The sequence below is a fragment of the Syngnathoides biaculeatus genome, chromosome 4 (assembly GCF_019802595.1).
Source record: "Syngnathoides biaculeatus isolate LvHL_M chromosome 4, ASM1980259v1, whole genome shotgun sequence".
NCBI lineage: Eukaryota > Metazoa > Chordata > Actinopteri > Syngnathiformes > Syngnathidae > Syngnathoides > Syngnathoides biaculeatus.
In genome coordinates, this window is record NC_084643.1 from 33,768,296 (window position 1) to 33,782,449 (window position 14,154).

General features: G+C 39.9%; 1 protein-coding gene across 3 annotated transcripts in view; it reads left to right on the plus strand.

The window, feature by feature from the left end:
- Positions 1–10,880, plus strand: part of eeig1a (estrogen-induced osteoclastogenesis regulator 1a) — a 28,301-nt gene extending 17,421 nt beyond the window's left edge. Inside the window, exons 3-12 of one of the 3 annotated variants that reach the window (XM_061817725.1) lie at positions 48–168; positions 1,054–1,083; positions 2,960–3,076; positions 3,160–3,206; positions 3,829–3,983; positions 5,183–5,281; positions 5,359–5,557; positions 6,535–6,656; positions 9,121–9,190; positions 9,270–10,880. In XM_061817725.1, coding sequence (XP_061673709.1) covers positions 48–168; positions 1,054–1,083; positions 2,960–3,076; positions 3,160–3,206; positions 3,829–3,983; positions 5,183–5,281; positions 5,359–5,557; positions 6,535–6,656; positions 9,121–9,190; positions 9,270–9,315 — 1,006 coding nt within the window. In that variant the 3' untranslated portion in view covers positions 9,316–10,880. Of the gene's footprint in view, positions 1–47; positions 169–290; positions 572–1,053; positions 1,084–2,959; positions 3,077–3,159; positions 3,207–3,828; positions 3,984–5,182; positions 5,282–5,358; positions 5,558–6,534; positions 6,657–9,120; positions 9,191–9,269 lie in introns of those variants that run through there. The other 2 variants (XM_061817726.1, XM_061817727.1) reach the window with 2 other exon arrangements.
- Positions 10,881–14,154: the final 3,274 nt, after the last annotated feature.

The following is a 14,154-nucleotide window of genomic DNA, read 5'->3' on the forward strand; positions in this document are numbered from 1 at the left end:
GTGGTGTGTGTGTGTGTGTGTGTGTGTGTGTGTGTGCGCGCACGCAGGGAGGAAGTACGTGAGAACTGTGTACGATGGAGGAAGAGGTTCTCGTTTGTGTCCAAGATGAGTGCAAACCCACACACAGGCGTGCTGGACCCATCGGTCTGCCGGGTGTCTGTCAGGAAGGTAAGTAAATGATACAAAATGTCTGCAAATGTTTCACACAATTTCCACTTGACGCTGCCTGTAAAATACTGCATGTTTCCCTTTAGTGTCTATTATGTGTGTTATTGATGTATAAAGTCATCCAGCCATCCATTTTCCAAAGCACTTACCCTCAGTGTCAGCATTAACAAAGCAAAGCAACAACAGAGAGATAATCATTAAAGAGCGTGTCAAAGAATCGAGGTGTGCCATTACACCAAGACAAAGATCTAAAATCGCAGAGTTCAGGGTATAACCCACCTCTTGCCCGAAGATACTGTAGCTGAGATAGACTCCAGCACGCCTGTGACCCTCATGAGGATGAGGAGAGAAAATGAATCGATGGATGTTTGTAAGAGTATGGGCGCGGTAAATAGGAGTGTGGGTAAGAGTAGTAATAGTAATGGGAGTTTCATAAAGCTTTAAAATATGTATAAATCATTTTTTAAAAGTATGTGGTTACTTCTTTGCGGATTTGACTTTGTGGGGGTGGTACAGAATTTAACCCCAGCGATAAATATGGGATTATTGTATGAGGGTTTTTGTGTGCGTGTCTATGTAAACATTGGTTTCAATTGTGTATGAAAATGTAATGTGTCACGCCAGATACTATCATCTAATTATCTTATCACACGCTGTGCAATATTCTGCTTCAGTGCTTTCTGTGTGAAACTTACTGTGAAATGACAGCTCTTCTAGCATTGTCAATTCCTTATGAAAATAGGCGTACTTGTGTCCCTATATTAAAACATTATTACAGTTATCCTGTGTTCATTTTGGAGGCTCTTGATTCGAAAGAGGCTTCAGAATTTGAGGTCTAATGTGGGCTCATTTGGTTGACGTGCCCTTCCTGTTTTTTTTCCACAGGAGCTGAAAGGTGGAAAAGCATACACGAAGGTAAGAGACTGGCTGATCGTCAGTGACTCCAAATACGCGAATAACATCTTTGTCCGGCATCCTGCAGACACCTTCCATACGTGTTGTTTCCTTTAAAACGTTATATTTAGTCCACTTCCCTCCTTGTAAGCGAAGCTTCCTGGCATGCACCTCGAAGAAAAACAGAAGCTTCCGGAAAAGCCAATCGACTGAGAAAGAAGAATGGCGACCTTTTGCTTTGGAGTCCTGCCAAGTTAAAGAAACAATTTGACTACAAATTTTTATCTGTTGAATACAGTGCATATTTAGATAAAACAACTTCTAAGTAGGAAAACTTTGATTGCAAATATCTATTAGATGTGAATTTAGATCAAAACAGCGTGTAAGCACATATTTAGATCACACCAACCTTGCAGGTGCAGAGTCAGTTAAAACTTGTAATTAGAAATCTAGATCATAAAAACCTTGAATACATAATTGAATTAAAAAAAAGCAAGAATTTAGATTACAGAAGTAGGACTGCCATAGGTGTCATGAACCCTCTTGTGGTTAAATGTGGTTAAACTATAAAAATGTCCTTGCCACACTTGTGTATACTTAGCCACAGCATTACACGTGTGTATGTGCCTAAATCTTCAGCCATACTTAGCCAGTCCTCGTCCCTGGGAAGCTTGTAACGATGTAGCCCCAATCAAAGCTATTTTTCTGTTAGGACTAGGTTTGAACAATTTGGGAAAATACTCTAAAAAGCCTTTTTTTTTTTTTTTTTAAAGAAACATGATTTCGGTTTAAGATTACATTTTTGGGTTCTTCAGCAGGATCGACTAAATACATTATTCTATTCATTATTCTATGACCAACACATCAAATGCAGCCAGCAATTAAACAACTTTCGTGTTGACCGGCTCTTAGTATTATGATGAATTGATATGATTACCAAATGTTCCGTCAAATTGGCATGAGTTAACTCCATGCCTAGGAAAAAAATGGAATACTGTATGACGTTGCTGTCACCAGTAGCAGTAGCACTGCTGTCAACTGAGTACAGTGTTCCCGTGTTATTCACGGGGGTTACGTTCCGTATGCCCCCGCAAATAAAGAACATTTGTGAATAATGGATGCATTACTAATACACTGTCAGAATGCATGCCAGCACGTTTTAGTGTGTACGTAAGATACCTTATGATGGCGCTCACGAGGCAGCAAAGAACAATTTCATTTCACATCTGTTGTATAAGGAGAAGTATCTTACATTGCCCTTCACACTGCTTCTGTAGGCAGGTCATTGCTATGTTGCAAACATTCACGGTGTCACAATGAAACTAGCATGGTTTACGACACTATGGACCTCCTAAATGCCACGAAGCATGTTGGGAGCATGTCAATAGCATTTAAAGTGCATGTTTTGTGTCAATTATTTCATGTCCTTTCTTATATTTGTTTTATTATTTGCTAGTTAAGATTTTCTGTTTACTGTGGTGTGAAAATTTGAGTTTGTTTTTGTAAGTTTTCTTTATATGTACTTTGTTTTAAAATTTTATGTTCTTTTTAAATGCTTTTAAACGTGTAAAGTTCCTTATGTATGAAATGTCAATCAAAAGAAACCTTGCCTTACATCTACAATTAACTAAAGGTCCTTGTGACTTTTGTTGTTTGTAGTTCCTAGAACTAAAAGGATAGATTTACTCTTCTAAATTTCGAGTTACTCTTAGCTCTCAGTACTGCTGTATCATTCCTGGAACTGCAAGGTCAGATTTGTTCAGCGCAGTAATTGAAATGTACTCCTAATTGGTGATAATTTATCAGGGTCCAAAGAAGAGCCTCCTCAGTGTGCTAATATTTTGCCGAGCTCTACTTGTGAATTGTGACTCCTTCATGTACTTGCTTGCCTCCTCAGCTGGGCTTCGCAGACCTGAACATGGCGGAGTTTGCGGGCTCGGGTTCCACAGTGCGCTGCTGCCTGCTGGAGGGCTACAACACCAAGAACATGCGACAGGACAACTCCATACTCAAGGTAAGTCTCTTAGCATCTCTTAGTCTCATGGAACTGTTTGCTCACTGCTTGTGCATGTGTGTTTTTTTTTTTTTTTTTTTAAGGTAATCATCGGGATGACCCTCCTGTCTGGAGATCCTTGTTTTAAAACGTGAGTTCTTTATCTAGAAAGTTGTACTTTTCTCTAGAGAAGTAGACATATTAGACAAGCTCTTTCCCTGTCTGCCTTTGTTATTTAATGTCTTATTTCTTTTGTCTCACTGAATTTTACCTTTCATGTAGTAATATTTGGATCTTTTTAAGAAAAACAAGACTTTATTCTCATTGTATTGACTTTTGAAAATAATTGAATCTCCAAAAGGGGACACTGCACCACTTATTATTAGTACCGTGGTTTTACAAGTGTGGGCACATGCTATGTATTCTTTTAAAGATGTTGGGGTTAACTTCCCCTTTAATTCTCGTGAGGTTGAACATTTGTTCTTGAAAATCACAGCATTATTTCGGAATAGTTTTACTGTTTTCTTGTTTTCATTTTTCTTGAAAAGATATTTTTATTCACCTAAGAGTGCAAGATTTTCATGTAAAAATTGCTTTTTGTTTTATAATACAGCTTTGTTTTTCTTTTTAAATGCAACTCACATTCTTTCTTGGAAAAAAACGTATTTTTTATAACTACAAAATGTGAACATATTCTGGAAAAAAAAACTTTATTCTCATGAGATTATGATGTTTTTATTTTTATTTATTTCATTTTATTTTCCTTGTTTTAGTCCAGCCAGCACGGCCAAGAGCATCTCCATCCCAGGACGTGAGCACACCCTGCAGCTGGACTGCAAGGGTGAGGGAACCAAGGCTGAACCTGGACCAGCTGGAGTCATTTCACTGGGCCGGACGCCCAAACATCGACCCTCCATCATTAGCTCAGGTATACATTAATACTGCAGCTAATAATTGAACTGATACTCCATCTAGTACTTGAGCTTAATACTAAACTAATACATGTATCCTAAGTGCTACTTTAGATAACAAATAGTTTAATTTAATTAAACTTGTGATGTAGATTTTCATAATATTTTCAAGTTTCAACACAACACTTTGTAACTTTAGTTTACATAAAACAACTTGTGTGTACAAATTTAGAAAAGAAAATATTAAGCGTATATTAAATAAAATTCTTGAGGACAAAGCTTTTCAGTTTGTAGAACCAAAACGTGCAAGTGTAAATTGATCATCAATACGTTGTCAGCGCTTACAGAATATGAAAATGTCTCAAATTTAGATAATTCAAAAAAACACTTTTTTTTTTTTTTTAACTTTTTTTTTTTTTTTTTTAATTTGATCACCAAAAACTTGTTAATGTGCGTTTAGAACCTGTGCATATGAATTACAATCACAAAGTCTTGTATGCACAAATTTAGGAAAAAACATGCATAAATTTTGAGAACAGGCGGCACAGTGTGTGACTGGTTAAAGCGTCTGCCTCCCAGTTCTGATCACTGTGGTTCAAATCCCGGCTCCGCCTGTGTGGAGTTTGCATGTTCTCCCCGTGCCTACGTGGGTTTCCTCCGGGTACCCCGGTTTCCTCCCATATCCCAAAAACACACGTTAGGGTAATTGAAGACTCTAAATTGCCCATAGGTGTGAATGTGACTATGAATGGTAATGTGTGCCCTCCGGTTGGATGGCAACCAGTTCAGGGTCTACCCCGTTGCCGCCTACCCGAAAATAGCTTGGGATGAGCTCACGCGCTGAGGAGAAGGGGCTGACAAAATGGATTGATGATGGAAATTTTGAGAACAAAAACTGTTAATTACAAATTTTGATTAAAAACCCCTAGATTACAAAAGTTCTGAAAGCAGACATTTTGTCAGGGCAAAATTAGATAAAAACAACTTTCAGTGCACTTTTAGATAAAAACCCTGAAGGTCCATTTTTAGACTACAAATATCATTATAAATGCAAATTTACGTGACGAATATTTGTCAGTGGAAAGTTCTCTAACAAATGTGCTTGTGTAGAGAGAGAGAGAGAGAGAGAGAGAGAGAGAGAGAGATTTTTTTTGTTGTTGTTAAATTCACATGTTTTGTCCCAGATGTCCAAATTTTTTGTTCTTATTGTGGTCAGGTCTTCTGGATGACGGTGAAGGTATTGTTCCTGGAGAAATGTTTCAGTCTGGACACTCTCGTAACTCCAGCTACGCCAGCCAACAGAGCAAAATCTCAGGTTTGTTTTGCTTTCCAAACATCAAGTAGCCTTTAGCTTAGCATGGAGCTTTAGCTTACCCCTGCCATGTCCCGCAGGCTACAGCACAGAGCACTCTTGTTCCTCCAGCCTATCGGACCTGACACACCGCAGAAACACCTCCACTGGTAGCAGCGCCTCCGGAGGCCTGGGGGGCTTGGCTATGGACATCCCCACAGACGCTGAAAGAGAAGCGGGGCGCTCCGAGAGACCCCCTCGGCCTCCCAGGCCACTCCTGCCCACCAATAGGCCCCCCAGGTACCCATGCGCCCTCTATTTTAGACTTCAAAACTGAAAAAGTTTGACCAATTTAGGGAACAAAATCTTTTGCTAATTTTTTTCACAATAACGTGCCTGTTTTTAATCACAGAAATGTGAAAATGAGAGTTTCGAAAAAACAAATCTTGAGCGTAAGTTTAGCTAACTTTTAACTTGGATAAAATTTTTTATACAATTTTGGATCAAATTATGGGGGTGAATTTAGATAAATACTTTGGACTTAGATCTGAATTTTGAACACAGATTTCATTAAAAAAAAAAACTAAAGGTTGAATTACAAAAAATAAAAGCATGTAAGAGGGACTTCAGAAAATAAATCTCATGTGAATTTAGCACCAACTTTTGAGCAAAAATCAGAATCAGCATAATCTTTATCTGCCAAGTATGTTAAAACACAAGGGATTTTCCCCTTTAGTAGGATCCTTACTCGTACTAAATCAAACATAAAGCAAGCATATATATATGGTTACAGAAAAAACAAGTGGATCAATAGGTAAAAACTAGTAAGCACAAATTTAGATTCGAAAAAACAAAGTACAAATTGCCGAATTATTCTTCACTAATTTATGTGATTCAAAACCTGCATGCAAACTTAAAAAACTAGTGAGTTAACAAATTTGGGTGGGGGGGATTTCGAACAAAAAATCTGGAGTGCAAGTTTTAGAAGACAAAAATCGCTCTTAGCAAATATAGATAAAAATTTCATTTCATAGGGTAAAAATTTTGATAGCAAAATAGTTGAACATGGAACTTTGTCTTTATCTAGTCTGAGCAAATTTTGAAGAAAAAAAAAAGTTTAGCTCACTAAATTTTGTGAGTGAAAATTTAGATCTTGTGAGGGGGAATTTTGACAGCCGAAAACTTGAGCACAAAAAAAGATAAATCGACAGGTCTCCAAAATACTTGGCCGCACTCCATTTTCCACCTCTGAAATCAGTTTCCTGTGTTGAGTGCAGGAGAAAGCAGGATTCTGTGGAGAGTCAGCCATCTTGGGTGAATGACACCCGCATGGATGCTGATGACATTGTGGAGAAGATTGTCCAGAGCCAAAACTTTGAGGACGTCAGCAACACTGAAGGTGCCGAAAGCCGAAAAGTACACGTTCAAAAACGCAATAATTTTTTTTAAAGAAAATTCAGGCTTTACTGTACAAGATGAATACAACAATAAAATGGAACAACAGGCCTCGTCGTTTGTCGATGAAAATGTGAGGTGTAAAAATAATATCATATAATAATACGTGCGCCTTTATTCTAGTTTATTTATAATGTAGTAATTTACCCATTTTCTTAAAATGATGTATTACTTTAATACATAAAATAAAACAAATACTTTATCCACAAGGATTAAATTTTAGTTCTCAAATAATCATCTAATTAAGAAAACCTATTTTTCAAATCTACATTAAAAACTTTTTTTTTCTCATGCATTTCAGAGAACTTCCACTTTTCAGTCATATTTCCTGCATAAAAAGTGTTTTAATTTACATTTTTATTTTCAAATGTGTTTATCTTTTTATTTTAATTATTTAATGAGTAACAGTAATGCCCCTCCCCTCGCATTCTCTCAAGACATCGCTTATTTTGTGTAGTTTTGACACTAATTTATGTGTTTATTTCATAAACGTTGTTACCTAAACGCCCTTGCTCCAAAACAACCGGTCTCCACCCGGAAACGAGAAATGCAAGTTAACCGTATTGAGCATGTACGGAGCATGTACGAAAGCGCATGTTCAGAACCGCTTCACGTAATGCGAGCGCATTTACGTCGAAAGCCGTGTCAAAGGAAATTCACTTACACCAGGGGTGCTCATTGCATCGATTGCGAGGCAGTGTGACAGCATAAAAAAACAAAACAAAACATGAGACTGTCATCCACCTAGTCGTTGCCACGAACGCCGATTATGTTGAACTAAACTTTCAGCATCTTCAAAACATTGCGAGTAGACTGTTCGTGTTTATTCCTTGACAGGCCAGTGCATTTAACTTTTCTTCAGATAAAGTTTGTCAGATCAAGAATGAAGATGAAAAATTTTAAATACTGTTTTATATCATGTTTTACAAATATCAGTTGAAATTGGAAATGATCATGTCTGAGTTTTAAATTTTAGTTTTCTATTATAGTTATGTATTTGTTTATTTTATTTTAATTTACAGTTATATTAATCCAGTAAGTTATTTTAAGGTCATCCCTAATCACACCTGCAACTTTATCTGCGAGCATGACCCGTACATGCTTCAAATGTGAGTGACTGTGTGTATCAAAATATTAAAGGCAACTCATACGATTAGTATTACTAGATCTATATCTAAGATAGTGAGCAATGTGGTCGAGTGTATCAGTACAACGCGACGTAACAAGTTTGAGACTTAAACGTTAATAGTAATTACTATAGATCAACTTCTTTAAAATGTTTTGCTGTACGGTGTAGAAATTCTAGGATATATTTTCGCGCATATTCTATATCTATCCTATAATATGTATAATGTGGAGAAAAGGACAATTTTAGATGTCTTTTTACTGAATAGTTCACTTAATTCATTTGTCTTGAGATAAGATGGCATATTTTAAGCATATTTTAAAGACGTGATTTTCTACTATCCAGTGATAGGGGGATGGGGGCAAAAAAATCTGGGCTTGGCCCTTGGGGAACTTCTGCCCAATTTTTTTTTTTTTGGTCAGGACTTAGAAATTTTACTTTCAATTTTTGTCAGAATTTTGCTCACAGATATAGCCAGAATGCACCCCCCCCCCCCAAGAACCCCCGTGGTGCTCACATTTGTATTTTCAGGAATTTTCACAAAAGTCCACTTTCATCACTAGAAGTTACTTCTCCCTCACTTACCTTCGAACATACAGCCTTGTGTTTGTTGATATTGTCCAGACTTAGTTGTACGTGCACTCTTCCGCGAGTCTTAATCCACCGTAGGCACTTCAACTGTGTTTTAGGCTTTGGAAAATGAATCAACCGGGCCCCATGCAACCTACCCGGATATCTTTCATCAGAATTGCACGTTCCCCAAGCGCATCTGAGAATCATTTTGTTCGTAACATTAACTTTTCCAAGCGCACGCTACTGATAACCAGTATTGCTTGTGGGACAACATGGCGGCAGGGGCGTGTCAAGCCAGGGGTTAAGACAATGCGGCTATCTGATTGGCTATTACTGTACGAGTGATTGACAGGTCGGAAAGGTCAATTTAGAGTGTCCAATTAATGTTGCATGTTTTTGGGATGTGGGAGGAAACGGGAGTGCCTGGAGGAAACCCACGCAGGCACGGGGAGAGCACACAAACTCCACACAGGTGGGGCAAGTATTGAACCCAGGTCCTCAGAACTGTGAGGCTAACGCAATAATTATAAACAATGCAATTTTAAAATTAAGAGTGAATTACTTCTTAAACAATGCATTATTTAAGAATACATTTTAATATACAGTATATAATAAATAAATATTGCATTTTTAGCATCTTTCACCGTGATGACACCTTCTTTTATGCTACGCTAATGTTTAGCATCCATTTTATGTCCCTCCCATACAGACAGCAACCTGCGTCTGTTCATCAACAAAGATGGTAGCACCGCGCTCAGTGCCATCCGTCTGGGCAACAGGTGAGTCGGTGCCTCCTTGCGTCGCCTCCAACATCTCGTGTCATTGATAAAGTGCTGACTGGTCGCTGTGTCCCCTCAGGGTGTCAGCCGGTGGCTATGAGCCCGTGGTCATCGAGAGCCACTAGACCTGAGGAATCCCTTGCCCTCCCCCCCCCCCACTACCTTCAGCTGGTCTGAAGAAACAACGGTGGGAAAAACACACCAGTTAGCACTTTAACCACCGCACGCCATCTTGTTTAGGACGCCGAGATCCACCTGGTGTCCTCAGTCTCATCACGGTCACAAAATGGAGGGTAGAGTGGAACCAAATATGATGATATGATGAATCCCACGTTTAGTGCAGTTAAAAGCATCTGCAGTTCATTTGAGTGCATGAACATCCCAGGAAACACGTCGCCCACCATTTTCACAGTTTTCATCCCAGTTCACAGTCCTTTGTGTCAGGTACAGGGTTCCGATGGCTGCGGCTGTAACATTCGAGACTAGCCCCTTCGCGTTGAAAGCAATTGTTTCCGTCTCCCAAACACTGGCGCTAATGCGTTCAGATAATTAAATAACGACATCTGAAGTGCCATTGCAGCTATTCCTAAATGCCCTTGTGGTTGAACTCATTCAGAAAGATTACATCATCTGAAGTACTGTTGTTGCTTCATGTCAATGACATCATGAGTTATCTGAAACGTGTTTTTCACGCATTGCAATTAGATGCATTGTGACAATTGCTTTCAACACTAAAGGGCATGCCCAGAAAATCCCAAATCTGATATGATGTCATAAACCATCAAATTCGTGGGTGGACTTCAACTCCGTAATGCTTTTTCCGTAACTTAGAGACGAGACGAGTGTGAAAGGAGCTACTGAACATGCCAGGAGACCATAAAACCAGGAAGGTCCCTGTAGATCGGGGAACCCAAAGTGAACCACTTTTTTTACATTTTTTTTTTTTTAAAGCCTGCTTTTCTTGATGAGCCTAAAGCGTCTCGGCCTTGAGCGAGAACGCTGGTGACGGCGAAGAGAGATAAGGCGTCCATTTTATTTATTTTTTTTCGCCCTGCCTTCTTTAAAGTCTGGAGTTTTAGTTTCAAAACCTCTTCTGTCGTAGCTCCATCATAAGGAGCTCAACTGCCCCCTAGTGGAGCAATACGTGTTTACAACCAACATTGCAAACAAAAGGGTTGAGAAACAAAGGAATGTTTACAAACAGCCGGCTGCTTGTAGCTTTTCCTTGGCTTTTATTTGTTTTATCCATATCCTTTAACTTTAGGAATTATTTTTGAATGTTTTCCACAAACCATGACAATAAATCCTTTTTTTTCCTTTTATCCTCTTAACACAATGGTTTTATTGTCAGGCTACTTTTTGTCTGAAAAGCACACGCATGGTTAGATTTAGTTTATGTTTTGGGGATGAACCACTAATTTTGTTGGGTTTACACCACATATGATACTTTTTTTTTTTTAAGCATTTATTTATATTTTTTTTCTCCTTTTATTCGATGATGGTTTTGTCCGGAGGATGGGTGATTATAAGCTATGCACACGACTCGCCTTCCCTCTGCTTTTTGTGTTTCACTTGTTAGAAATATTAAAAAGAGTATTGTATCGTAACAAAGCTTCTATTTACATAGGGTGATAGAAAATGACGTTTGTAACACTTCTAGACAATAAAAATCTATTCTACCACTGTCAAAGGTATTTTTTTTATTTCTCCATTTCAATAGATATCCTATGTTTTCACCTTTTTAGAGTTCTTACATGTCCTAATAGTGCTTACATGTTGTCACTTAAAAATGATTGAGTCATTGCAGTCATGTCATGGGCAGAGAAACACGGGCACTCTTCTTTTCTTTTCGGCTTCTCCCGTTAGGGGTCGCCACAACGTGTCATCTTTTTCCATCTAAGCCTATCTCTTGCATCTTCCTCTCCAACACCCACTGTCCTCATATCCTCCCTCTCAACACCCATCAATCTTTTCTTTGGTCTTCCTCTCGCTCTTTTGCCTGACATCTCTATCCTCAGCACCCTTCTACCAATATACTCACTCTCTCGTCTATGAACATGTCCAAACCATCCAAGTCTGCTCTCTCTAACCTTGTCTCCAAAACATCCAACTTTGGCTGTCCCTCTAATGAGCTCATTTCTAATCCTATCCAACCTGTTCACTCCCAGCAAGAACATCACCATCTTCATTTCTGCCATCTCCAGTTCTGCTTCCTGTCTCTTCAGTGCCACAGTCTCTAATCTGTACCTCATGGCCAGCCTCATCCCTGTTTTATAAACTTTGCCTAGCGGAGACTCTTCTGTCACATAGAACACCTAACACCTTCCACCAGCTGTTCCAACCTGCTTGGACCCGTTTCTTCACTTCCTTACCAACACTCACTATTGCTCTGGATTGTTGACCCTAAATATTTGAAGTTGTCCTCCTTCGCTATCACTTCTCCCTGGAGCCTCACTCTTCCCCTTCCACCCATCTCATTCACACACATATATTCTGTTTTACTTTGGCTAATCTTCATTCCTCTCCTTTCCAGTGCATGTCTCCATCTTTCTAATTGTTTCTCTGCATGCTCCCTGCTTTCACTGCATATCACAATATCATCCGCGAACATCATGGTCCAAGGGGATTCCAGTCTAACCTCATCTGTCAGCCTATCCATTACCACTGCAAACAGGAAGGGGCTCAGAGCTGATCCCTGATGCAGACTCACCTCCACCTTAAGTTCTTCTGTGACACCTACAGCAAACCTCACTATTGTTCTGCCATCATACATCTGTACTATTCGAACATACTTCTCTGCCACACCAGACTTACGCATTCAGTACCACAGTTCCTCTCTACGTACTCTGTCATAGGCCTTCTCTAGATCCACAAAGACACAATGTAGCTCTTTCTGACCTTCTCTGTACTTTTCCACTAGCATCATCAAGGCAAATAATCCATCTGTGGTACTCTTTCTCGTCATGAAACCATACTGTTGCTCACAGTTACTTCTGTCCTTCACGACTCTTTCCCATAACTTCATTGTGTGGCTCATCATCTTTGTTCCTCTATAGTTTCCACAGTTCTGAACATTGCCTTTGTTCTTAAAAATGGGGACAAGCACTTTTCCTCCATTCTTCTAGCATCTTCTCTCCTGCAAGAATTCTTTTGAATAAGTTGGTTAAAAACTCCACAGCCACCTCTCCAAATTGCTTCCGTACCTCCACTGGTATATCATCAGGACCAACTGCCTTTCCATTTTTCAGCCTTTGTAGTGCCTTTCTAACTTCCCTCTTGCTAATCATTGCCACTTCCTGGTCCTTCCCACTTGCCTCTTCTACTTTTCCTTCTCTCTCATTTTCTTCATTCATCAGCTTCTCAAAGTATTCCTTCCATCTATTTAGCACACCACTGGCACCTGTCAACACATTTCCATCCATATCCTTAATCACCCTTACCTGCTCCACATCCTTCCCATCTCTATCTCTCTGTCTGGCCAACCTGTAGAGATCCTTTTTCTCCTTCTTTTGTGTCCAACCTGGTGTACATGTCGTCATATGCCTCTTGTTTAGCCTTTGCCATCTCTACCTTTGCCCTACATCGCAGCTCAATGGATTCCTTTCGGCTCTCCTCAGTCCTCTCAGTGTCCCACTTCTTCGCTAATCTCTTTTCTTGTATGACTTCCTGTATTTTGAGGCTCCACCACCCAGTCTCCTTCTCCCCTTTCTTACCAGAAGCCACAGAAAGTACTCTCCTGCCTGTCTCTCTGATCACCTTGGCTGTAGTAGACCAGTCTTCCGGGAGCTCCTCCTGTCCATTGAGAGTCTCTCACCTCTTTCCGAATGGCCGCCCAACATTCTTCCTTTCTCAGCTTCCACCACATGGTTTTCTGCTCTACCTTTGTCTTCTTAATCTTCCTACATGCCACCATCCTATGCTGCCAAGCTACACTCTCCTCTACCACTACCTTGCAGTCAGTAATGTCCTTCAGATTACATCATCTGCACAAAATATAATCCACCTGTGTGCTTCTACCTCTTCTGTAGATCACTCACTATGTTCTTCTGGAAGAAAGTGTTCACTACACCCATTTCCATCCTTTTTCCAAAGTCCACCACCATCTGTCCCTCAAAGTTCCTTTCCTGAATGCCGTACTTGCCCATCACTTCTTTATCGCCCCTGTTTCCTTCACCAACATGTCCATTACAATCTGCACCAATCACAACTCTCTCTGTCTGGGATGCTCAGACGTACTTCATCTAGTTCCTTCCAGAGTTTCTCTTTCATCTCTAGGTCACATCCTACCTGTGCGGCGTAGCTGCTAATGACACCCTCAATTTCAAATTTCAGCCTCATCACTCTATCTGATACTCTCTTCAGCTCCAAGACATTCTTACCCAGCTCTTCCTTTCAAATAACCCCTACTCCATTTCTCTTCATAACATTAATTTCACAGCAGACAACTGTTTGTACACGAAATATTTATTAAGTCCCTTTCGCTTAGTATGCATGACTGGACCTCAATGCACCTGGCTGGCAAACTCCTGAACTTTGCAGATAACACCACAGTCATCGGGCTCATCAAAGACTGCGATGAGTCTGCGTATCAACAGGAAATGGAGAGGTTAAAGTTTTGGTGTGGCCAACAGAACCTGGAGCTGAACACACTCATGATTGTGGACTTCAGGAGGCATCCTTCACCACAGCTGCCCCTCACGCTGTCCCAACTGTCTTGTGTCAACCATTGTGACCTTCAAAATCCTGGCAATTGGCAGGTGAAGAAGAGAACCCAAGCTGCTTGAGTTCCAACAGTCAGACATGATTTGGTGGGCAATGGCTAGTGCAGGAGTTGGTCAACTCTGCTTTCTTAAAAGTATAATATTTTTTTTCTAATTTTGCATGTTTTTGGGATGTGTGAGGAAGCCAGAGTATGCGGAGAAAACCCACACAGGCAAGGGGAGAACATGCAAACTCCACACTGG